Raw genomic sequence first — 26,465 nt, forward strand, 5'->3', positions numbered from 1 at the left:
ATGTAGCACGTCTTTTTCTTCAATGTCTTTCTTTTCAAAATACTCTTCTTACTGAATGGACCACCAGCACAATTCAGCAAAAGTTCATTGTTCCACCTAAGTCCTGTTTGAAAACAATAGGAGTCACAACTATAATCCTTGGCATATTTATTTGTGAATTCCATTTGAGTTCAATGGAATCTACTTCCAGGTATGGTGCTTAAGACTGGGTCCGAACGACAGGATAACCAATGGTGGGGTAAATAGACAATGGCAGCTTAAATAGTCAATGGTTGGTTATTGTATCATCTGTTAGGACTTTTTCACGCCATGGTTGGTTATTTGGCTGAAATAATCAATGCAAATAACACCATATAGAGTTGATTATTTGAACAACTGTTGGTTATCGTGTCGTGTGTTGGGCATTGTTGACTATTTTGTCACACACAGCTGGTTATTTTCAGTGACTACAGAGTCCCCTGGCAAGAGTGACCAAAGTGGTGGCTGCTGCTCTAGTCCAGCTGGCAGAACTTGCAGTGGCTGATAGGATACCAGTGGGAAGACAGAGGTGGGGAGAGGGCGGAGGATGTGTCAAACACACCATAGACTAATAGTCAACTTGACATTGGCCTTAATCCACACCATGGTTGATTATAATAATGTCATATGGGGAGTGTTCTCTTGATAATCAACCATGGAGTTGACTATTAATCCACCACTGAAATTTTTTTTTAAAAAAAAATCAGCAATATAGTTCTGCTGCTTTTATTGAAATTTAGAGGAAAGTAACTTTTGCTAATGATGCCCATACAAGTAACTAAGTTAATCTTCAGTTATGTTCCATTGAAACTAATGAAGGATGTGCAGGAGTAATGCTTAATGATAGTAACATTGTTAAATACAGTGACAAGCATATAGATAAAGAGGTAGTATTCCTTCAACTATGAACTGAAAAACAGTTAATTGACAGTTGCAGCATAATTTGGAGACTTACCTGTAAATGCTGTGAATTTCATCTGCTGCACATGCCCTTCAACACTCAGAAATAAATAAAGCTTAAAAGTCCATGGAGTTGCTGTAGTCCCAGTAATTAATTTTTTTTTTACAATAGCTATGACATTTTAAATAATGCATCCACTGTTTCTATACCAAAAGGTTTAGAGTTATGTCTATTATAAACATTTACCTGACAATGTGCTCATTTCAGTGGACTTACATTGTTATAGCTTACATTCTCAAAGACCTACAGCTCATCCTGGAAGATGAATCCACTCTAAGACCTTGTTAGGCAGAAACGTGTTCCGTGAGCAGAGCCCTTCCGTCCATAGGTGGGCGATCCTGGATCCCATTCAAGGCACTTAGTTCTATATTAATATGTTCTTCTGAAAGATGACATGCTAAGCCACAGTTGTTAAGCATTTTGAGCTAAACATTATGGCTTAGTATGTTATGAGAACCATGACTTATTGTGTCCTGGGACCCATTTTTAGCCATGGTGGCTGCATAACCAGTTTAAACATGCTCACTAACCATTTGCTACAAAATGGTTAGTGGTGTAACCATGGGTTAGTGTGTTGTCTGAACAGGCCGTTTGAGATCTAATAGGAAGCACCCCTATGCTAGCATATAGGCAGCCACTTAACCTGAAGCAATTGTTTACCAGGAACAAAAACCAAAAGTTAGTCTTGATTATGTAGGTCTATTATGCTATGAAGAAATGAGTTTTAAAATCAATGTATATTTGGTTTGGTGTGCTGGGAGTCAGAGGCCATGATCCAACACAAAATTAAGCACAAATCAGTGGACTGGATCCAGCTTTAGGTGTATGCAACTGAGTTGGTGGAGGCAGACTTCCCTGCCCTCTCCTCCCCATGGAAGCCCTCCAGTTCAGGGGACACATGGGGAGGAGACATGATTCCCCCACAAATTAGGCAGAAACACATTTCGTGAGCAGAGCCCTACTGTCCATACATGGGAGATCCTGGATCATCGAAGGGCACCTAATTCTATATTAACATGTTCTTCTGAAAGTCTCTTCAAATCTTAGCTATTTATAAATATTGGAATAAATAGCCTTTTAAAAATAGGAGGTTTAAGTGGCAAAATTGAGTTGTAAAGAGAGCGTCAAAACTCTGTGAAGAAACTAACTTTTTCACAGCTCCCACCCACCCCACTCCATTTGGGGGGGGAGGGGGAGAGAGTCTTGGAGGAAATAACAATGAACATGAAAAGGGTGTTTAAAAATTGTTCATTTGCCAATTTAACAATCCAAGGTAAAAGAAGAAAACTGGCTATAATACTTGACAAGATAGACATCAACATTTATGGAAAACAACACATGGAATGATAAGGTAGTATGGTTTACTACTGAAAATATTGCACAACTTCATCTTTCCTCTCTTGGATTTACTTTCTCTAATTAAGAACAGCTGAATTAAGGAGGGAGGACTGGAAACGGTTTCTTGTAGAAATGTAAATCAACCCAAGACTGTATTTGCTTTAGACTGCTTTCTTTTTCAATCAGTGCACCATTTACACTGTAACGACTTCTGCAGAGCTGTTTTGGAGTACATGGTTGACTGCAGTTCTCACCCCAGTTCAACAGTCTCTTGCAGGTATGCGGTTTCTGACACACACATAGAGCTTCTCCCCACCCTCTCTGTTTCTTGCAGTTACAGGGGCAAGTCTAAGAATGCTCAATATGCAATGTCTGTCAAAATGAATGGAGATGTTTGCTTGCATGGGAGCTGTGTGTATACATTGGGTGAACTGAGGAATTTGAATGTCAATAATCTACAGTGCCCTGTTGCGCATTTTCTGCAGGGTAATAAATAAGCAATTATGCAGACTTTTGCATTCTACCCAACTAATCTTGTAGAAATTATTTGACATTTAATTGCTCTATACTGTTAAGCATACAGTCTTCAGTGGAGTAGTTTGTTTAAATACAGTTTCTTAGAATCATGTATTCAAACATTCAAGAACAGTCCTTAGTACACTGCTGTCAACTGGAGCTTGCATCTCATGCTAAACTAAAATACTTCGCAACCTATTGGCTTTAAGTCATGTGTATAAAAGTTACATTTAAAGAACATTTAAGAGGACGAAAACCCACATGCTAAGTGGATAAAAAAATTTACAGCTACATTCTGTTCGCATGACTGTCTCTACCAAGCACATACCTTTTTTAGTTTCCAAAATGTAAATACTTGGAACAGTCCTTACCAGATGTAGATCACTCACTTGATCAGTCCTATGTAATTCTGTGCCAAATACGAATTTTGCATTTTTGTACAAAACATAAAATATAGATTATTTAACATCTGCCTGATAGACTGCTATGCCAGCCAGCAGAATACAAAAGGTACATTTAATACAGAGACCGAGACACAGTATGGTCTTGAGAATCTAGGAGCTACAAGAATAAGAGATGCAATATCCTTTTTATATGGTCCAAAATACCACTATCTGAAGGAAGGAAATCTAAACAAACTTTATGATTACAGGTAAACATTTTGCCTTCAACTTCAACATGCTCCATTTTAACTTGACGAATGTAAAATTCATTTGAGTATTTGAATTCTAAAAACTATTTAGGCAGAAATGAAGTAAAAACTAGAACTATAAACACTGGTTTGTTTTCTGATTTTCTTTAATACCCTCACATTAGAATGTCACATATAGAAAAAAGATAGTGCATCTCAAGTTTGCTTACAAGCTAGGAGATCTTTTTAAAGTCCACATAATCCTAACTGCAAACAAAATATAGCACTTTTATAACAGGTTATAAATAAACTGGTTTTCAAGCATAGAGCCAGCCCAAACATAAGAATACACTATTTAAAAAGACCTAAGGCAAAATGGATTCCATTTCCAATGGATAAAAAAAGAACTGTGCAAACAAGCTTAAAACTATTTTTGTGCCAGTGTTATAAAATGTAGCTTTTTTTTGTAAATAGAGCATTGACCCAAATATCAGGAACTTGTGAAGCAATTTGAACAAAAATGGCAATTTTCTTTAGGAGAAGGGATACTCCAGCATTCTTTCCTTTTCCGTTTTAGTAAGGGTGTGCATATTCTCTCTCTTATGCGCGCGCACACACACACTCTCACACACACACACACGTACTTTTGTTCACTTCAATTATGCTTGAGCAGGAGAACTTCCTGGTGGCTTGACTGCACACAATCTAATCTTTAACATCTGCTATTAGTCTTCACACAGTTCCTCTGGTTGGGTATACTAACAGAGCTTTCTTAAGGAGCAACTATTTTTAAGCACTGGATCAAGGCTTTACATAAAAATAATGTCCTACTTTTTTCTATATTGTCTAAAACACATTTCTTCCTCCATCCCTCTGCCAATACCTGCAGCCATTCAGGGTCTTTAAATGGTTAGGAAATGAGTTTAGATTGTGCATGATTTTGTTTCCTAATCTCTGATTCTTTGGGAAGAATGACAAAGGATAAAACCCATTAAAATTAGATGTCTTCCTTGACAGGTCAGAAGAGAAGCTCTGGCTCAGTTAGTCTCATACGATGACAACAATGCTGCATCAACTGGCTCCATGCAGGAAGGACATGTGAAAGATCTCATCAACCAGTCATCTATACAGTCCAGATGGTAAATGTGCATGCATGGCAGGAATCTGATAGGGTCCCCGTAAACAAAGTCCATCATACAGATCACACATCTAGAAAGGAAAAGGAAAACAAGATGGAGAAAATCTTAACAAATATTAACTTGTCCAATTCTCATGAAAGCATGAGGAGAAAGGTTGGTTGCTGAACTCACCCTCTAATCATCATCATCATCATCATCATCATCATCATGTTTTGCGGAAGCGGTTAACTGTATCATTTTTTAAAGAGATATAAACCTTCCAGAAGTAGGAATTACACTGTAACTATCACAAACTTATATCCAATTTATTAAGGTTGGAATTCTATGCATACCTCTCTGTGAGTAAGCCCCATTGAATATACAGGAGACCTATGAGTAAACATGCATAGGACTGTGCTATAAAACAATTTGTATAATATTTTAAATTTCCATAGGTATGGGGATGGGGGGGGAGAGAGAAATTTATCTGTTCTACAGATTTCTGTTCTGCAAGTAAACCAACCCAATTGGACTTAATGTTTGGGACAAATGTATGGGACTGCACTGCAAGTCGACAAAACACTTGCAGGACTCCATTTTAGACTCCATTTACAATAGTTAGAATAACTACTACAAACTTTAAGGGTTTAATATCAGCTTTTTCTCTTCCTACCCCACTGCTTTAGCTTAATATCCAGCCTCATGAAGAGTTCTGAAGAACATGAATGATTGCTCACTATTGTATGACATTTTGCTTGATCTTTAGAAAGATTCTGTAGATTTTGGATTCCCCCCTCCCCTCTCCTATGGATGAACAATGTGGTGCATGCATTTTGAATTTGTTGTGGCTGCTTTATAATTTTCTGAAATTGTTTTATATTGTAATATTTAAAGTTGTATGCTGCTTTAAGTCATGTAGGAAAGCAGACTTTGAATCAAATTAAAAACAAAATAATAATCCCATGCTTGAAAGTTTTTAGAAGTCAAAACTTTCCATCTTTGTTTTTTGTGAATCTGTTCTTACATCTAGAAATGTGTCTCCAAGCTGGATAATGCAGATGCAGCGTGATAAATCTTCCTTCCAGTTTCAGTGACAATGGGTTCTAAGTACTAAGCCATATTCCTTAGTGTTGCCACATATCAGTTCTCCAATCCATGCCTATGTGCTATTCTAGTGAAGCTGATCAAATTCCAAACTATAAGAGCTCCACAGCATGAGTTTTTCTTACTTTATGTTTATTTGCCTTGCAGTGACATTATGGAAATTATTACATCCAATTATTAGCTGAACCTGAGCTCTATAGGTGTGAAGGAAGCATGCAGAGGAAAACTGTTTGCTCCCTTATGGTTTTTTCCAATTGCAAAGTGAAATATTTCTAGAAACAAATTTACTATTACATCCATTACCTCTCTTGATAGAACTTTCTTCCCTGTAGGCCCATCTTCAAAGATCAGTAGAATGGCTTATAGAAGAACAGAAGAGGCCACGCATTCCAAAGGAGTATCCACCCACTAATGAAAGCACTCTCTTACTATTCTTTTGCAGTCACTTTTTTATCCCGGGTCCCCACCCTCTCATCATACTTTAAAATGTTTCCATGACTGACAGCCATGGTAGCCCATGTTGGGGTCATTATGCACTTGAGCAAAGCATATTAGTAGATGAAGCTCATCTTCCTACTTTGTTCCTCTAACAGAAGAAATCATAGCGAAGTCTGCTCCTGATGACTGGGCCCCCTCAAGAACAGTGCATGACAGGGCATGGAGGGCTGCAGTGGGAGGGGGAAATTAAAGAAAACCAGAGAGCAGCCTCATTTTACAAGTGGCCCTGCAAAAAAGCTAGATCTGAGCCATTTTACTTTCGTTGTGCACTTAAGAGCAAAGGTGGGCATTGTTTTTCTGCCCAAGAGCCACATTTCCTTTCATGGAATCTTTCAGGGGCTGCATGTCAGAGGTGGGTAATCACTCACTCCACACTCACATGCATTCATTCACAACACACATAGCCATTCTCTTTCTCTCTCATTCACACATCTATTCATGCACACCTACCAACTAGTACATAACACACACACACACACACACACAAATTCATATATGCATATACCCACCCGCATACGAAGGTCCCTACCCTGCACTGTAATTAGACTTAGAACAAGCCTTCTCCTGAAGCCAATGGAAGGTTTTTTCCAAGTCTAATTGCTGCAGTCGGTGTGGAAGGAAGGCTGCAGGTCAGACATTTTGCACCCATGAGTTAGACACAGACTAGGTTCGGATGATCATGGCAGTAAAAGAAGCTCCTTGCCCCTTTGCGTATCATGTGTGTGCCACTGTCATTTGCATAGTTCCCCATGATGCAGTACAGGCTGGCGTGTCACCCAAACCTGGTGTGCGGCCCAGTTGGGATGGCTTTGTACCCATCCTACAACCCACAACTTGCAGTAGAGGTTGTAGGGCAGGTACAAAGCCACTCCCACTGCACTGGGCACCGGGTTTGGACAACACGCCAATCCACTCTGCATCATGGGGAATTATGCAAATGATGGTTGCATACATGGGGAGAAGACAAGATGGTTTCTTTTACCAATGTGATTGTCCGAACGCCTCTAACTGTTAGAGCGATATGAACCTAAGGTAGAAAATATGCCTGTACTCTATGAAATCTTAAGCAGTTTGCAATTTAAGTGTTGTTTATTTGCTGTATGAATTGTAGCAAAAAATAGAAATGGAAAGTGGCTTTGAACACTCTATCTAACCACAGGAGATGCAATTTTCAGCGTAGCAGCTAGGCTTCCACAGGGAACTCAAGCATGCTGCTTACACCCCAGTTCAAAGGCAACCTTAATGACTGCAGCTAGGCACACTTGTTGGTAAAATTGCATCAGTTAATTTCCTAAAAGATATATGGTATAAATTCAAACTACTTCTTACAAGTATTATTCAAGCAATATTTGTTGCATTTCAGAGTTAAAATCTCAGTACAAGGCGTAAATATTAAAACAAACTATTCAGAGAAAGGATGCTGAAGCTTTTGGACAAGGAAAGGGCTATGCCCACCTTCAAGCCCAGTATTGGGCAAAAGGCGGGATACAAATAAATATAATAATAATTATAATATGCTGTTTAAGGGTCTAAACTAGACACTAAGGGTGCTTCCAGGAGTAGGTCTCCTACTACTACGCATCAAATGGTACTGTGCAGCTGTTTGTTTTTTCCTCTTTAATGGATTTTCTGTGGTAAGAAAAGAGGATAGAAGTAGTAATGAAAAAAACATAGGACAGCTACAAATGGATGACAATGGTGACTGGACCCCCTCTAGAATTCCATGAATAAAGCAGGGCACCTGCAAAATAGAAGCCCCATCTGGAAGCACCTCAAGATGCAAGAAAATATCTGGGGACAGAAAACTTTGTTTACCATAACAACTAACTGAAAAGAAGAAGGGAATAAATCCAAGTAGGAGAGTGAGAAAGCAGTATCAGAATAAGTCAATAACATTTTGGAGAAGTGTATGAGGGCGATCTTTCTGGAGAGGTAAGGTTACTGTAAAAACTGGTGTTTCGGTAACTTACTCTCTGATCTTTTTCTCAGAACCATCTCTTCCTGGATCATAGACGCCTTTCGGCAGGTGCTGTATAAGGCCTATCCGTTGCGCTATCCTAATTTGTTCCTCTTCTGTAAGCTGCGTTGCTAGGCGGGTCTGGCTAGGAGTTGGATGGTAAACTGGAACTGGAACTTGTTCCTAAAATTAAAGGGAGTGGGGTTGAAGAGAATAGAAGGAAAACAAATAAATTTGCTTTGCCAATTTTAAGTTTATGACAGATGTGGATTTTAAAGTGTATGGAAATTATTTACTCACATTTCTCTTTCTGATGGAAAAATTATTTGTATGACACAACCTTCTTTGCCCATAGTTTTATGGCTTAATTATAAAGAAGAGAACAGAATAAACAGAGTTGCCAACTTCACTGGGAAGCTGGCACAGATCTATTTTAGGCTGTTCTCTATAAAGACCATTTAATTTTGTCTCCAGGAGTTCTCTATGGATTAGTTAAACAGATGTACAAACTTGACATGAGAACTGGCAAATTATGCTTGAAGGCTGTGGCTAATTGATTGACTTCTAGCCTTTCAATACAGAGAGGCTGATTTATGAAGTTTTATTTCCACAAATGTCATCTTCTTTTTAAGCAAGCAGTAAATCAGAGGTTAAAAACGATTTTACAGAAATGAATTAACTGGACAAATGAAATGTTCACTAGATAACAGACCTGCCAAATATCTGCAATTGTGAAGCAAATAATTCTCTATCACACCTTGTGGCAATACAGCTAGTTTTTTCTAGCTGGAAAGACACATACACAAATATTTTTAAAGTAAGAGAAACATCATCATAAAATTCTTGGAAAGACATTTAAGGTTTAGGTATTAAATTGGGATTTAGGAAGACAAAATTCCACATTCATATATTCATACTGATAACAGGCAACGGGTTGGATCCATATTGGCAATTTCATGAATAAGTAGTAATCCTTCCATTCGCAGAAGGCACCATGATCCAGTGGAGTATCCTGGCTGGAGGAAGGGAGTGGGGAGGCGAAATTTGATTCACGGTTTTGCTATTAGCAGCTGATTTTTGTTTACTTCAGTTTCTTAACAGGTGATGTCTTGGGCTGTGATGCTACTCATGAATAAATAGATACTTCCTATCTTACTTTTGTCAATGCCTCCATGTAAATATATCTGATATAAAACTAGGCATTACAGGAAAACTCACGGAGAGTACATTTTCTCATAATGGAGTGCTTGTGTACGGGTGGGTAGGTAGTGGGTAGATAGCAAGTCACTGCCAATAATCCAGAATCTTGGACTTACTTAACTGGCAAAAGTATTTGTCCAATCTGGCAAAAAGTGGCTTTGTCCAAGCTCATTTCTTCCCCCTTGGCCCCACTGCCTATATTTCCAGCACCAACATAAATATCCAACCCAGCAAAGCAGTGGAAGCTCACATCTGCATATGTGTTTGTCGCTGACATTCTCATTGGTCTGGGCTTCCAAGAGATAGTACAAGATGAGGCTACTGTGCAGTGTATGCACATCACTGCTATCACACATCTCCCCAAGAGTCATCACACATCCCAACACAGAGTTACGCATGTGTAAGTCCATTTTGTCCAATATTTTAAACAGCACCTGTGTTGAAGTATGACTACAACATATAGCTGGAAGACACTACCTAATAGCTGTTATTTTTTTATGGCCATTTCCATTTAGTTCAGCTTCCCAAACCAGAATACATTTCTGATGTTAAGTTCTTATTATTTGAAATATCCTTAAATTTGGAACAACAGCCCAATCCTTTTCATGTTTACTCATAAATAATTCCAACTAAGTTCAAGGTGTTGACTCCCTAGAAAGAGGGTTTAGGATTGCAACCTTACGGTGGCTTTAAAGGACCCAGGAATTGCTATGTTATGTGCAAACCACATCACTCTCTTATTCCCCTCTGTTTAAGTAGATGACTAAAACAGCTATCCTTATGTAATGGCTAGAATCAAATTGTCAAGTGGAATTTTTTTCATAGGTGTTTGCTCTTTCATGTAAAATGCAAAATTACCACAAAGTCTACCATAATCTTGAATACCAAATATAACTCCTTTAAAAAGATGAAATACTAATGGGCTGGTATCCCAGTTTCAAGTAACAACACACACCCCTCCCGTAAACCAGGAACAGATGGCCACATGAGAGATGCCAGATGGACATCTACTAATCTACAGAGGACGGTGTTTACAGGCAATGAAAATGAGGGCTTCCCCATTCTGCTCTTGTCTATGTCCTTCAATTCTCATCCAGAAGTGCTCCTTTATTGTTGGACAATTAGCATATGTGATTCAGAAGGTTCTCACTATTAAATATCTTGACATTCTTACTGCCTGACATTATTTATTTATTTATTTATTTAAGCATTTTTACACCGCCGTTCAGCCAAAAAAGGCTCTCACGGCGGCTTACAAAAGTATTTCTTGACAGTCCCTGCCTACAGGCTTACAATCTAAAAGACATGACAAAAGGAAAGGGGATTGGGAGGGAGGAGGAGGGGGAAAAGGAAAGCAATTTCAGGCACATTTAAGGGGGGGGGGGAATCAAAAGTACTGTAATCTGTTGAAACACTAATTTTAGCCACTCAAAGCTTATGCTGACAACCAGCCATCTACTTCAACAGAGTTCAGCTCTCTCCTACTTAGGGTGTTGTGGCACCTTCAATTTCACAATAACTACTTATTAGTTCCATTTCACACTGAGACATATATGTATTTCAATGACATATTTAAATACACACATTCTCTCAATTACGTCCTGGGGCTAATCACCTAAAAAATATTAATCACAATTTTGAAATTGCTAAGCTGGCCTAATACTGTATTTGCAACTGGCATCCATTCATTGTAACTGGTAAACCTATGAAACAGAAAATGTTCTGCGAAAAAATAAAATGTTGGAAAAATTTCCATCTCATATCATGGAACACAAGTGTTGGAATCCCTATAAATGTGAGGTCTGATTTAAGAAGCAAAAGGGCTGTGTGGGAGCTGAATCCCCTTGTTCATGGGCCTTCACTCCCTGCAATCTGTTCTGCAAGGCATTTGGTGTTTGAGAAAGCGAACTACAGAACTGGAGGGAATTAGCTCCTCTTACCAGTTTGCCCTCTTTACTCCTTAAATCAGTCCTTAAATTAGTTACCTCTTTGACTGTAGAGAATCCAGGATTAAACAGTGAGATTTGCCACAATGTTAAGTTTGCTGTAGAAGGCTTTCCATCACAATTGACAGTTTTATAAAAAGTAGCCTAACTATTATGCAGTTGATAGTGCTAATTATTTCATTTTTAAAAACCCAATTTAAAATTTTCTGGTGCTGGTATTACAAAAGAATATCAATACAAACACTCCAGGTATGAAAGTCCTGCAACACAGCAATAGGCCAGTGAGTTACGAAATTTATAATAATTAGAAGTACAATTTCAAAACAACTAGATCATTTATGATGAAGCTCATTAAATGGATAGACAGAAATCCTGCTTCCTACAAAACTGAGGAAGGCCTTAGCTAGACCTAAGGTTTATCCCGGGATCATCCCTGTTCATGTAAATGACACACAGGATATCCCGGGAGCAGGCAGAGGCGACCCTGGGCCGATCCTGGGATAAACCTTAGGTCTAGCTAAGGGTGCGCTTCTCATTTTTAAAGCTACAATCGACTAGGTCCTTGGGCCAACATTTTTATCACATGAAGAACACAAATAATTTCTACTTGAAGTTATTCAGCATGTATAGTTCTCCTCTCTACTGGAAAATCTTGATGACTAATGAACGTTTGTTATTGCCTATATATGTGTCGAAATAGAAATTATTCATAATGGCGATTTACCTCCCCCAAATCCATTACATCAGGCAAGAGATAGCAGGAATATCCAACTTATAACGCGGCCTTCCCCAACCTGGTGACCTACAGATGTTTTGGACTCCAAACAGTGCTGTAGTGGAATCAGGGTTCACAGGGTTGGAGCACCAAAACATTTTGATTAGCAGAGATGATATTTATTTATTTATTTATTTTACTGATTGATAATCCACTTTTATACCAAAAAATGACACTCAAAGCAGCTATATCATCTGCCATGCTCTCAGATGTTTCTGTTGTCTCTGAGCTTAGCTTCAATATCCGCAGCTGGGGGAAATGGATTTCCCCCAACAATATATTGTAAGAAGCATTATTTATTTATTCATTTATTAAAACATTTGTATCCCACCCTATTATCACTGGGATCTCAGGGCGGCATACAGATGAAATCACAACAATATAAACATAAATAATTTACACACCAAAAATGTATTAAATCATTAAGAAATTAAACCCTTGAAAGGTATGATAAAAAGCCATGTTTTAACTTGGCACCGATATGAAGCCAGCGTAGGTGCCAGGTGGGCCTCCAAGGGGAGGGTATACCACAAGCGGGGTATGTCTCGCGTTGGTGGGATGCAGAGGAGGGCTCTGCCAACAGTTCTCAAATCTTGGGCAGGCATATATAGGGAGAGGCATTCCCTCAAGTACCAAGGCCCAAGCTTAGAATGTCATTGCCAACACCTTGAATTCCAACCAGAAGTGTACAGACAGCCAATGCAATTTCTTTAAGACCGGTGTTATATGGTCTTTATAAGATGTTCCGGTGAGCAGTCTAGCTGCTGTATTTTGCACCAGCTGCAACTTCAGAGTCATCTTCAAGGGCAGCCCCACGTAGAGTGTATTGCATTGCAGTAGTCTAATCAGGAAGTTACTAGCACATGGAGTACTGTGGCTAGGTTGTCCCTGTTCAGGAAAGGCCGTAACTGGCAGATCAGCTGAAGTTGGCCCCAAGTACTCTGGGCCACAGAGTCCACCTGGGCCTCCAGTGACAAGGATGGGTCTAGGATTACTCCCAAGCTACGTACCTGCTCCTTCAGAGAAAGTGCAACCCCATCCAAAACAAGTTGTTTACACAATTCCCAGACTTGGGAACCACCGATCCACAGAGCTTCCATCTTATCAGGATTCAGCTTCAGTTTATTAGTCCTCATCCACTGGTCCAGCATCTTCACCGCCCCAGCTGACTCCGATGACAAGGAGAAATACAGCTGAGTATCATCAGCACACTGATGGCATTGAACTCCCAAACCCCTAATGACCTCTCCCAGTGACTTCATATACATGCTGAACAGAATGGGGGATAGAATAGATCTCTGTGGCATCCCCACAGTTTAATAGCCATGAGCTTTTAACCACTTGGAATAATTCTGTTGGGCAACATCTTGAGGATGAGATAATGGAGGCAAAGTAAGGTTTTTTTGCCAACCTCACACAGGCATAACAGGAACACCAAAGAGTTTTGCTGATCTTCGATCATACTTGCTCTGAGACCTACACCACCTGCACTCTAGCCATTGCCCAACCTGTTTCATGCCCACAGGTCTTCTGTAAAGCAAGAGGAATTATGGTCTCCACAGCACTGGAGTGGGCACTCTGGAGCAATTGTATCGATGGCCTTTCTCATCTCACCATTCCATAGTGAGACCAAGGCCTTGACCAAATCGCCAGCCCTATCAGCTGGAAAATCTCCCAGAGTATTCAGGTATCCTTCGGATTCCATAAGTCTCTGGGGGCAGACCGTCTTAGTTGGTCCCCCACCCCTGCAGGAAGGATCTGCTACCAGCAAACCAAATTTCACAAGGAAATGATCTGTCCATGACAATGGAAGTAGTAGTAAAAGTTTTCTGCTACCTGAAGCAGGAAAACACATGCTGCCACATGCCCATCCTAGCCCCCAGTGTCTTGCTCTAAGGTCTGCCTCTGAGCAAGTGAGTAGGCACTCTGGTGAGCCATGGCAACTTAACAAAGTGGCCAATGTGGTTCTGCAGAAAATCAGGCCAGACCCCAAAGTCTTGCTCTGTGCAGATGTTCCTCAGGGCCATGCTGCCTAAAATGCCTCACTCTGAGAAAGATTCCCTCATCACAGCGAGGCATTTGGACGTGGATGGCTTTCCAGAGAGACTACTCCCTCCCCCGATCTCTTGCTCTGAAGAACTTCATGGAACAAGAGATTGGGTGGATGACTACTTTGGAGAACTTCACTGTGGCCTTTGCGGCATGGGTGAGTGAGCTGGCAAAGTGGTAGTGGTTGACCCTCCCTGCAGTGTTCCCCCCAATTTACTCCTCCAAATCCACTGCATGTGAAAAGGGGGGAGATTTAGCCACCTCATGAGAGTGCCAACCAATGCGAAGTTGCAATGCAAAGTATTTTGGGGCGGCTTGATCTTGAATGGGCCAGTAAGGCTTTACAAAAGACCTGCTTCTGACTGAGATAAAGACTTTTAGAAAGGGGTTGTTCATTTTGAGATCAATTATTTCTCTCCAGTACTGAGAAAAGAAACTCCTAGAAATTCTTAAGCTTGCTATCTTATGCTTTTTGGGGACATGTTGTCGTTTAGAGTATTTCATATATAGGCAGCATATAAATTGGAATAATAATAATAAATGTTGTAACCCTCTCTTTCTCTTTCATGCAGTCTTAGATCTCTCCAACATACTAACTGTTACACTACTCTTTGCCAATTCACTATTCTATGGCTGCTAGCTAATCCGAATAAATTGGTTATTATACTATGTAATGCTGCTTTTTGGTCTGTGTGGGTGTATATGTGCATGTTTTCTATATACACACACTCTCACAGGGAGAAAAGGATAGAGAGATGGAGAGGAGGCATGGCTTGTGGACTGTTATGATGAACGCTTGCACTTTAAACTTTACCCGTACACCAATGATTACAACTGCACAATACTGACTTTAAAGGAAGGACTGTAGTTCTGTAGTAAAGCAGATGTAGAAGGTTTGAGGGTCAATCATGGCTTCTACAGGGAGGGCTAGGGAAGTCTCCTGACTGAAAACCTGGAGAACCGGTTTCAGTCACTGTGTAGTGTAGATAATACTGTGCTTGATAGATCAATGGTCTGACTGTGTTAAGTGGCATAGGAACCTGCCTTATACTAACCTGCTTTCCCTCCAGCTTTGGGATGCATACTATTTTTATTTATGTACTGCATTAATAATGATTTTGTAATACTCTGAAAACAGGTCAATGGTAGCTCGGGAATTCATAATCCTTGGATAAAGATTATCTGAAGATTACTCCATATAATAAATTGATATGTGTTGTGTTTTTGTTTTGTTTTTTTAAAAAAGAGTTTCAGAAAAGCGTTCAACTCCCTGCTCAAAGAGTTCTTGACAGTAATTTTCTTATAATCCCCCCAAATATTCTGCTCATTTCCATGTCTAAAAAAGCCAAGTTTTAGCTTTATCATGTATAACTATGTATACTTACTTTGAAATAAGCTACTTTGAAATGAAATGAATGGAACTTATTTCCAAGTAAACGTATGTAGGTTTCAGAAGCAAGTTCATTACAAACCATTTTCTTATAGCTTAATTCTAAAATCTACTGTGGTGCAAATAATTGCTTAAGGGCCCAATCCTATGTGTATTTAGACAGCAAAAAAAGTCCTACAACTCCCAGCATTCCTCAGACAGCCACATTTGTGCCCTAAATGTGATATATTGTTTACCAGACTATTACAAACCATGGTCATAATCAAGCACAAAACTACTGAAATAATTGGGCTTAAGGGAGTCTACTCTGTGTTCGATTCTGGCTAATTATGATTTTCTACTGTTATTATTATTATTATTTATTTATATAGCACCATCAATGTACATGGTGCTGTACAGAGTAAAACAGTAAATAGCAAGACCCTGCCGCATAGGCTTATAGTTTTAGTGGCAGACACTTACACTACCAAAATGACAACAACAGAATATTGGAATTGGACATTCTATTCATCACTTCCTTAAGATATGTGTGATACTGAAACAAAATTAGTTCAGTAGCCAAAATTACAGACTCATCCAACTATCCAAAATCAGACAAATCATAAAAAGATCTGGACCACACTCAAACAGATGACAAACTAAAATAGTGGAGAGAGACAGAAAACAAGAGAGAAGGGAATTTGCCCTTCAAACTCATCAATTTTGGGATCTCCTAACAGAGGCTAGATACACAGAAGATCAAGGAGGCAGCATGGGAACAAAGCAAAACACTGAACATTCAGCTTCATAAAAAAATTAAGAGTGGATGTTTTCTCCCCTCTGCCCCACCCCTGGCTTTTTATTATTAAAAATATAATAATAATTACAAAGGCATCAGAATCCATCTTATATATAAAAACATTATCTTGAGCATACTGAGTTGGTTCCAGATTTTGTAATTGTAGACCCATTGCAATCAGTGGGACATAGCAGTCATTTCAATGTGTCTATTCTAAGAATGAACTAGTATCTATGTAAGGCCAATTCGGATAGGACATTTTCAGATAAATGGAGGGGTAGGCAACCTGGTGCCCTCCAAATGTTTTGGACTACAACTCCCACAATCCCTGACCATTGATCATGCTAGCTGAGGCTCATGGGAGTTGTAGTCTAAGGCAACTGGAGGGCACCAGGTTGCGTACCCCTATGTGATGTAAAACATTGATTTTGTTTGCTGAATATGTATCCTGCATGTCACTGTAAACAAGCATTTCCCAACTGGGTGCTCTCACTACAATTATCAGGATTCCCCTGTAGATTCATGCAAGCATTTTAAACTAAAACAGAAGCCATACAGAAATTTCTATTTGGATAGTTGCTTTCCTCATTTCTAAATGTACATAGTCCTGTATGTGTGAAGAGTGAAAGGCACATCTGATACACAAAAGAAGGCTCCCCCTGTAAAAAAAAAAAGAATTTTTTAAACTTCTCTGGCTTTCAAAAGTTTATGATATAGTGGTCTTCTGTAAAGCAAGAGGAATTATGGTCTCCACAGCACTGGAGTGGGCACTCTGGAGCAATTGTATCGATGGCCTTTCTCATCTCACCATTCCATATAGTTGAACAGAGTCTTGCTATTTACTGTTTTACTCTGTACAGCACCATGTACATTGATGGTGCTATATAAATAAATAATAATAATAATAATAATAATAATAATAATAATAATAATAATAATAATATGGAATTCCTATGGAATTCCCTGCTTCTGGAGGTCAGACAGGCACCAACTTGGTATTCCTTTCGGTGCCTCCTTTCGGTGGCACCAATACCAACTTGGTATTCCTTTCGGTGCCTGGAACAATGAAAACATCATTGTTCCAGGAAGCCTTTCCTTAACGACCAGCCACAGTTCACGGTTCACTTTTCAATTTGTTTTTTTTTAAAATCTATTTTAAGGTGTTTTATTCTGTTTTTATTGTATTTTATCTTGTACACCACTCCAAAATTTTTGAATGGGAAGCATTATATAAATATTGTAAAAAAAAAAAAAAAAAAGCAAATAATGTAAGAAAAATGTGAGATTCTGCATCTGATCAAAGGCCTAGTTCAGCATTCTGTGACTACAGGAAGCCTATAAGCAGTTTAGCACTTTTTCGGTTGTGTTCCTCAGCAAATGGAAGTCATAGGCATATTGTCTCCAATATTGGAAGTAACATATAACCATCATGACTACTAGGCACATCTACTAGGCTCCTTCCAGGACAAATTACAATCTCATAATTTTAGAGTGCTTTCAGACAGGTGGTAAATCCCGTTTCCTTACTGTTGCTCTCTTCCTTGTTCTCTTCCACTTTTGAAACAAGCTCAATTACATGGAGAAGAGAGCGGCGACCACATGACCTGTGTATTTCAATGGGACAGCGCCCTCTAGTGGGCGTTTTATAGCACAACCTCAGAAGAGTCAGGTTTTCTAGGTTTATTTTGTGATGCTGAAAATGAGTGGGCAATGTGCAGGAAGCTGACGGCATCATCAAAAGGACCCGGGAACATCCATGAGGAGCCAGTAATGAGTGTGCTATAAATTGCTCATTTGAAGAAGCTCCCAGTCAACAATAATGATTCCTGCAACTGTGGGGGATAGACCCCCCCATTTTTTTTAACATGGAATGAAAGATGTTTTTTCTAGGAAGCTGGTGGATGCCCTGGATACTCTGGTGAAAACTAAATCATATTTGATTCACTGCCAAGTAGTAAACTACTGCCCGATTATACTTCTGCCAACTTAATATTTTTATTATGTACAACAGCACACATGATGCAGTTTAATGTGAGTTCACATGAAATATCTAATTAAGTTGTTACCCATTATTTTTCTTCAATGAATTGTTATACAGATAGCTATATCTTGGCTGCATGTAGCAATTCAAAAAGGCTCTTTTTATGTGTGATGGTTGAATAATTCAGCTTATGGCTTTGAAACCCAAAGCTAAAAAACATTGATCCTTACAGATAGAAATGATGGTGTCAAAGTGAACAACTAGATACATAGAATAATGACATTATCTAATTATATCACAGATGCAATCCATTTTACAAAACATACAGTAATAACAAAGTTCAACACTCAACTTATCATTATTCCTTAAATTAGTTATAGATTCTTTGACCTGTTTCCATACCTCAATCAAGTCTTGTATTTCCTCTGCTTAGAAACTAAACCCACATAGTTTCAAGACTATTTGCTTGAAAATAATAAAGTCTACTTTGTGTATTGCTACTAGTAGAATAACTATTGCAAATTTCATTAAATTCCTGCATTTCCCTATAAGTTATCCCAATGTGGCAAAACAACTGGGCTGGAATCCGACTATCCATCCTTGCAATTTAAAACAGTGGATACCAGGAAAAAAAAAAGAGTCATGAGAAAAATAATAATTTTAATGAAGCATAAAGCTCCTTGTTACAAGCAACTGATTTTTGCACTTCAATTATTGCACAGCATGTTCTCCTCTTTGCAGGATAATGTCCTAGGGTGTACTTGAGCCAGATGAGTTTTCACCCACAGTTGCTCATCAGTGTTGCTCTTCACTTGGTTCCTGTCCCTACCAGGTGTGATAAGTTTCATTTTATCTGGCAAAAGTCCCATGTCAGGCCTCATTGGAAAAGCACATTCAGCAGCATAGTTTAGATCCAAGCCTCCAAGGTGCTCCACATGGACAACCCCAGCTTGTACTTCTTTAATGAGGTACCAGATTTTATGAGATTTTTTTTAAAAAGCCAGGAAACGGAGTGCAAACAGTGATAGATCACAGGATGTGGTGTGGAATATCAGAAGCAGTTGCATAAACAGAAATTCTGGTCAGAATACACCCTTGGAAAGCTGTTTTGTTTTAATATAGAAGGAGGGAAGGCTCTATACAGAATTCATAATTATCTGGATCTTCTGCTGTTAATCCATGTTCCCTTGAGTTACATTGTTAGAAAAACACTGAATAACTTTTAAGCACTGCAAACAGAGGAAGTGATAAGTTTCTGAGTTGAGACCAGCAGAAAAGTAGCTTGGTCTGGTGGGTTTTTGGTGGATTTTTGTTTGCATATGTCTGAATAGTAGATTTATACAGAATCTTTCTTGGACTGAGGAAGCCACTCCAGTTACAACAGCCTTGCAGGGATTTGCCACCCCCACCTCCCCAATGGAGCCAAATCAAATATTAGCTAGCAAGGCTAGTTGTATTATGAAGCAAAATGGAGAAGCAGGTAAGAAATAATAATAATAATAATAATAATAATAATAATAATAATAATAATAATAATAATAATACTAAGAAGAAGAAGAAGAAGAAGAAGAAGAAGAAGAAGAAGCAGCAGCAGCAGCAATGGAGCAGCACCTAATGGAGGGTGGCAACATTTTTCTCAGTAAGAGTGGGAGAAGAATTCTTTGCCATTATTATTATTATTATTATTATTATTATTATTATTATTATTATTATTATCAACATTTATATACCGCCCCTGGGTGGTTTACAAAAGTTAAAAACAGTGAACATTAAAAACAAATATACAAAATTTAAAAACATAAAAAGCATAAAATACAAACAAACAGACAGTATCTGTTTAAAACAACTATTCTGGTGTCAGTTAAAAAACTCAGCATATGCTGTTAAATGCCTGAGAGAAAAGAAAATCTTGACCTGGCGCCAAAAAGATAACAATGTTGGCACCAGGCGAGCCTCATCAGGGAGATCATTCCATAATTGAGGGGCCACCACTGAAAAGGCCCTCTCCCTTGTTGCCATCCTCCGAGCTTCCCTCTGAGTAGGCACCTGGAGGAGGACCTTAGATGTTGAGCGCAGTGTACGGGTAGGTTCACGTCAGGAGAGGCGTTCCGTCAGGTATTGTGGTCCCAAGCCATGTAAGGCTTTATAGGTTAAAACCAGCACCTTGAATTGGGCTCGAAAACGTATAGGCAGCCAATGCAAGCGGGCTAGAGTCAGTCTTATATGATTGAACCTTCTGATTCTGGTTATCAATCTGGCCGTTGTATTTTGCACAATACTTGGTTTGCTACTGCTGGCTGCTTGTTTGCTTTTTCTCCCTCTTCTATCAGTCATTATCTGCATTATTTCAGGCATCAGAATATAAGACAAATCAGCAAGCAGGGAGGATATAGCTGTAGCAGAAACTGCTGCCAGTCAGAGTAGACAATATTGGCTTGATGGTATCAAATACCTGAGAGTCTAGGAAGGTCTTAACCTAGCACTGACAAGATGACAATGTTGGCTCCAGATGGGCCTCATTAAGGAGATAATTCTATAATCAAGGGGTCTTTGCTGAGAAAGCCCTCCTCCTTGTTGCCACCTTAGGAGTCTCCCATGGAGGAGGCACCTGGAGAAGGCCTTAGATGATAAACATAGATGATTTTGGACAAAATGCTAAACAATGGTTTAAAGTTACATGCATAAGCCTCAAGTTTGCACACTTCTCCCTCCTTTCTCTTCTGGCATGGCCATAAGGAAGAGATTGGAAGCTGTCATTTCTGCTTTTAATATAGCCAGAAGGCCAAAACAGATTTTACTTTAAATCTGTACCTAGCAGCTATATCATTTTTCAAACTTTTACTCTAGAATAGGTGCAGGGGGCCTGAACTGGATGTTGAAAAACCCCTTATCCCCTACACTAGGGTCTTGATCAGGGCCCCTGTGCCTATCCTGGAATAAAAATGAAAAAAAGACATAGCTGCTAGATAAAAAAAGACAACTGATTAGCTAAAAAGTAGAAGCAAATAAATATCCTTTTGCCATAGTTTAGTGTTACATCTGTACTGGGTGACTGTCTCTTTCTTAGAAATGTCCATTGCCTATATCATAATATTTCAGTTTTCTATCACATACTTTCAACATAGCCCACATTTTAAATTTCTACAGAATGAAACCAAACACATATTATCTTTGGGCCAACCTACACTAAACTTTGCATCTAGCCTACAGATTTTTTAAAAATGCAAATTGCATCAGCTGGGGGTGGGGCTCTGTTGATAGTGGGATCAATAAAGGTCCAAAGATATAAAATGTTGGCTCACTAAAAGTTTACATATAGTTACTCTCACTTTGTAATAACATTCACAATATATACACAAGCATTCCAGTTATACACTATAGCTTACAACAAGTAGATTTTAAACACACACACACAGCCTGACAGCAAGTAAAAAGAATCTGCTGTAGCATTTGCAATTGATAAAATGTGTTTTCATTAATGTATCTAATACGAGATGGACGCACTATGTTCCTGTTTGTGATTACCAAAGGCTTGCCTCTGCAAGCAGTGACAATGCATTTCAGTTCCCAGGGCACAAATCCAAGAGTGATATCATTCACAGCTTAAGCACTTCTAATACAGGAGAGAAGTTTACACTAAAGACACGTACAAGAAACCGAAGTATGTTCACTAGGGATTGATAATACAAAAAAAAGAAAAAAGAAAAAGAAAAACGTTAAGAAATGATTGTCTGCTATTTGTTTTTAAAGCCTTTAAATCTACAGATTGTCCAGGTTCAAGGAAACCATCATTAGCTTTGCATTTGCTGCCAAGAAACAAATGGAACATAGTGGTCAAGAACATGAACATTTTAAGGTTTGTTTTAACCTTTTATTTTCTTTATTTTCTTATTTTCTGGATTTTTGTAAACCACCTTGGTTAATTTCAGAAATAAAGAATAAAGAAAGCAATAAAGAAATTCAATAAATAAATAAAATAAAATAAAAATGAACTGTGAAATTCCTAGTTAAAATATCAGATGTGTCCTGAACTTCTGGTTGACATTATTTATTTATTTAAAATATTTATATCCCACCCTATATCACTAAGATCTCAGGGCGGTGTACAGATAAAAACATACAGTATAAAACAATAAATATACACAGTTAAAAACAAATTAAACCATAATCCAAGTTAAAACAATATATAATTTAAAAGCAATAGATGCAGTTAAAACAGTTAAAACAATGTGCCAGTGAATTTAACCATCAAAGGCTTTGTTAAAAAGCCATGTTTTTACTTGGCGTCGAAATGCAATCAATGTTGGCACCAATCGGGCCTCCAAGGGGAGGGCATTCCACAGTCGGGGTGCCACCACAGGGAAATCCCTCTCCCTTGTCCCATCATAACGTATATGTTGCATTGGTGGGATGCAGAGAAGGGCTTCCCCAACAGATCTAAGGTCTCGGGCAGGCATATATAAGGAGAGGCGCTCTCTCAAGTATCGAGGTCCCAAGCTGTTTAGGGCTTTAAAGGTCATTACCAGCACCTTGAATTCCGACCGGAAGCGTATAGGCAGCCAGTGCAGTTCCTTTAAAACATGTGTTATGTGGGCTCTGTAAGATGTACCTGCCAGCAGTCTAGCTGCTGCATTTTGCACTAGCTGCAATTTCCGCGTCGTCTTCAATGCCAGCCCCACGTAGAGTGCATTGCAGAAGTCTAATCGGGAAGTTACCTGTGCATGCACTACTGTGGCTAGGTTGTCCCTGTCCAGGAAAGCTGTAGCTAGCGGATCAGCTGAAGCTGACCCCAAGTACTCCATGCCACAGAGTCCACCTGGGCCTCCAGTGACAATGATGGATCAAGGAGTACTCCCAAGCTAAGTACCTGCTTCTTCAGAGGGAGCGCCACCTCATCCAGAACAGGCCGCTTCCCCAATTCCTGGACTCGGGAACCACCAATCCACAGAGCTTCTGTCTTATCATGATTCAGCTTCAATTTATTGGCCCTCATCCAGCCCATTACAGCCTCCAGGCACTGGTCCAGCATCTTCACAGCCCCAGCTGACTCCGACGACAAGGAAAAGTAGAGTTGAGTATCATCAGCATACTGATGGCACCCAACCCCAAAACCCCTAATGACCTCACCCAACGGTTTCATATAGATGTTGAACAGCATGGGGACAGAATAGAACTCTGTGGCACCCCACAGCTTAATTGTCATGGGGTGGAACAGGAATCCCCCAATACCACTCTCTGGGATCGGTCCCACAAGTAGGAGCGGAACCACTGTAACACAGTGCCTCCTACTCCCATCTCGCTGAACCGACCCAGTAAGATACCATGATCAATGGTATCAAAAGCTGCCGAGAGATCCAGGAAGATCAACAGGGTAGCACTCCCCCTGTCTTTCACCCGGAGTAGGTCATCAGTCAGAGCCACCAAGGCCGTTTCAGTGCCGTGCCCTGGCCTGATACCAGACTGAAATGGGTCCAGATAATCCGTTTCTTCCAAGAACGTCTGAAGTTGCCCAGCCACCACATGCTCAGGCACCTTGCCCAAAAAGACAATTTGGGCGTTAGACAATACATCATCGATAATATTGCCCAGTTTATAATATGGCAATAATAATACTGTTCTACTTCAGAATATTGTTGTATGGATTACTAAAACAGTATAAGGGAATTGTTTGGAGCACTTTGGGGGGGGTACAGTATGTTGTATGCAAATGATAAGAATTCTGATTATACATTAGTCACTGGTCTTACATTGCTTTGAAACCAATCTGTACTGAATTCACGACGTTATTAATGTTCAACTAGTAAGAATGGTTATACAGATAAATTTTAGAATGGTTTACACAGTACACCCACACCCACACCATTCATTTAATATCAGCAATTCTGGATTCTTGGATAACTGTGGACTGAAGAAAAAAAGTGCTTTTTATAAAACAACAACAACCATGTGTGTGTGTGTATATATATATATATATATATATATATATATATATATATATAATCTCCAGCACAGTAGAATTCAAATTATAATTGCTACTTCTATTTCTTAACAGATCAACTAAATTATCACAAGAATATTTTAACTCTAAACAATTTCTACCCTAGCTATATTATCTGTGATACCGCAGTGAAGAAACTGATACAATACTGAAGAATAGCAGAAATGAAACGGTAGTTGGCAGAATCCAAATTAAACATGCTTGACTTCCTTTGCAGTGCAATCCTATACATGTCTGCTCAGAAATAAGCACAGTTGAATTTACTCCCTTCAAAGGTAAGGGAGTATAGGATTGCAGCCTTGAGTAAAGACAGTATTCTTGCAAATGTTCCATTGAAATATTGTTTCATAGACAACCATTCTTGAAAAAAAAGCATTTTTTTATTATTGGAACCATAAAGCAAGACATACATAAGAAAGTTACTGCAGGGCTAAAAATCCTAACCCAAGTCTCCTGACTCCCAGTCCATTGCCCTATTGCCCAGATTAGTCATTCTAGGCTAATATCACACTATTAGAATAGCCTTGCCAAAGCAATAACTGCAGTGTTATCTAAAGGAAACCTAAAATAACTAAAGAAACTGACTGTTCACACCGCTCCAGCACGTAGTTAATGCTGTGTGTTCCTCAGGGTATTATGCAATGCTTTCCATAGACCAATAGCAAAAATGCAGGCAACTCAGATGCTAACTACCAATTCAGCCCTGCAGAACAATCTATCACTTCACTTCCCATGATGATAAAAGTGAATCACAAGATCATAAAAAAACAACTTTCAGAATCATCCGTACATTAGGTCCTCTGATTAAATTCACACATTCCACACCAACCAACCATGTACTTGCGATTTTTGTGATGATGATAGAATTGCTTCCTGACATATTTTTTTCCACACAAAGGAGGATGGTCAAGAATTGCATCTGTGATTTTTGTATATATACTCAGCTTGACTGCAGACAGATTTAGAAAGTTTCAAAAGAATTCCAAAGTCATGCAATTCATGAATCAGTGACATATACTAATTTAGAAAAACCATACATAAGAGATGGAAGTAACTTGAAGGAGTCATCTCATGCCTGAAATAAGTAACACGAGAGAAACTTCTAAGTCGCAGCTGCCACTTTATGTGACATTAGCTTGAAGGCAGAAAAAGCAAAGTGTCAGGCCAGGTTCCAGATGCTGTGTCTGACAGATTCTAAATAGGCCACAGCTATGCAATATGAAACTATATTACAAACAATAACTTAAGAACACTCATTAGTACTCAAAGGTAGGGGAATATAGTTGTGCAGATTAATGCTGGTTCCCTGCAAACCATCACTTGGAAATTGAGGAAGAACTACTCTTTGGAATGTTCTCTACCTCCCTCTTCCCAGCATGAATTCCTGCCTTTCCCCCATTTTGTTTGTTTTACCAACTAATCTAGAGATATGCAAGAAGAGTGAGTTATGCACGTACGGGTGTGACCTTTGTTTATTTGTTGGTAAACAGCAGTAGCACCCTGCACCACATTGTACATCATCTCTTTAAATTCCCCTGTGCTCATAAAGGGGATTGTTGGTTTGGGAATGAGGCTACCTAAAGCAGTGACTGTGTGGACAGAAAGTTATGCATTGCATCAGTTGAAAAAATCATATCATGTAATTTGGCCAGAAGTATGCCAGCTCCTACAGCGAAACATTATTCTTTTCCCAGCTTAGAGTGACTATTACAATTAGAAGTGAAGAGTCAAGTATGGTTGCATAGGTATAAAGGTCATATGAACATGGCGATGTATTTTAGGGGAGGATCTTCCTAGCAAACTGAAATTGCATGTTCTGAAATTGCATGTTCTGATAATCAAACTGATTATGGCATGTTCAAAAGAATTAAAGTGGGTATTTTGTGTTGAGATAATTTGTTCCCTCTTGATTTTAAACACAGGTTTTTGGACTTCCAAAAGGCATTATTTATTTATTTATTACATTTTTATACCGCCCGATAGCCGAAGCTCTCTGGGCGGTTCACAAAAATTAAAACCACAATAACATTAGACGAAGTCCCTCACCAGAGTCTCCTGAACAAACTTCACAATCATGCAATAAGAGGAGAGTTTGTCTTATAGATTCATAGCTAGTTAAAGAACAGAAAGCAGAGAATAAAAATAAATGGCCAGTTATCACAATGGAGGGATATAAACAGTGCAGTCTTCCAAGGATCTGTATTGAG

The 26,465-nt window shown here is 39.1% G+C and overlaps 1 protein-coding gene across 1 annotated transcript in view; it reads right to left on the minus strand.

Annotated features, from left to right (window-relative positions):
* Positions 1 to 2,211: 2,211 nt before the first annotated feature.
* RNF11 (ring finger protein 11) overlaps positions 2,212 to 26,465 on the minus strand; it is a 33,708-nt gene continuing 9,454 nt past the window's right edge. Inside the window, exons 2-3 of the mRNA XM_063139051.1 lie at positions 8,155 to 8,324; positions 2,212 to 4,673 (exon numbers count right to left, since the gene is read on the minus strand). Of these exons, the coding sequence (XP_062995121.1) occupies positions 4,502 to 4,673; positions 8,155 to 8,324 (342 nt within the window). The 3' untranslated portion in view covers positions 2,212 to 4,501. The remainder of the gene's footprint in view (positions 4,674 to 8,154; positions 8,325 to 26,465) is intronic.

This window comes from Elgaria multicarinata, chromosome 1 (genome assembly GCF_023053635.1).
Source record: "Elgaria multicarinata webbii isolate HBS135686 ecotype San Diego chromosome 1, rElgMul1.1.pri, whole genome shotgun sequence".
NCBI lineage: Eukaryota > Metazoa > Chordata > Lepidosauria > Squamata > Anguidae > Elgaria > Elgaria multicarinata.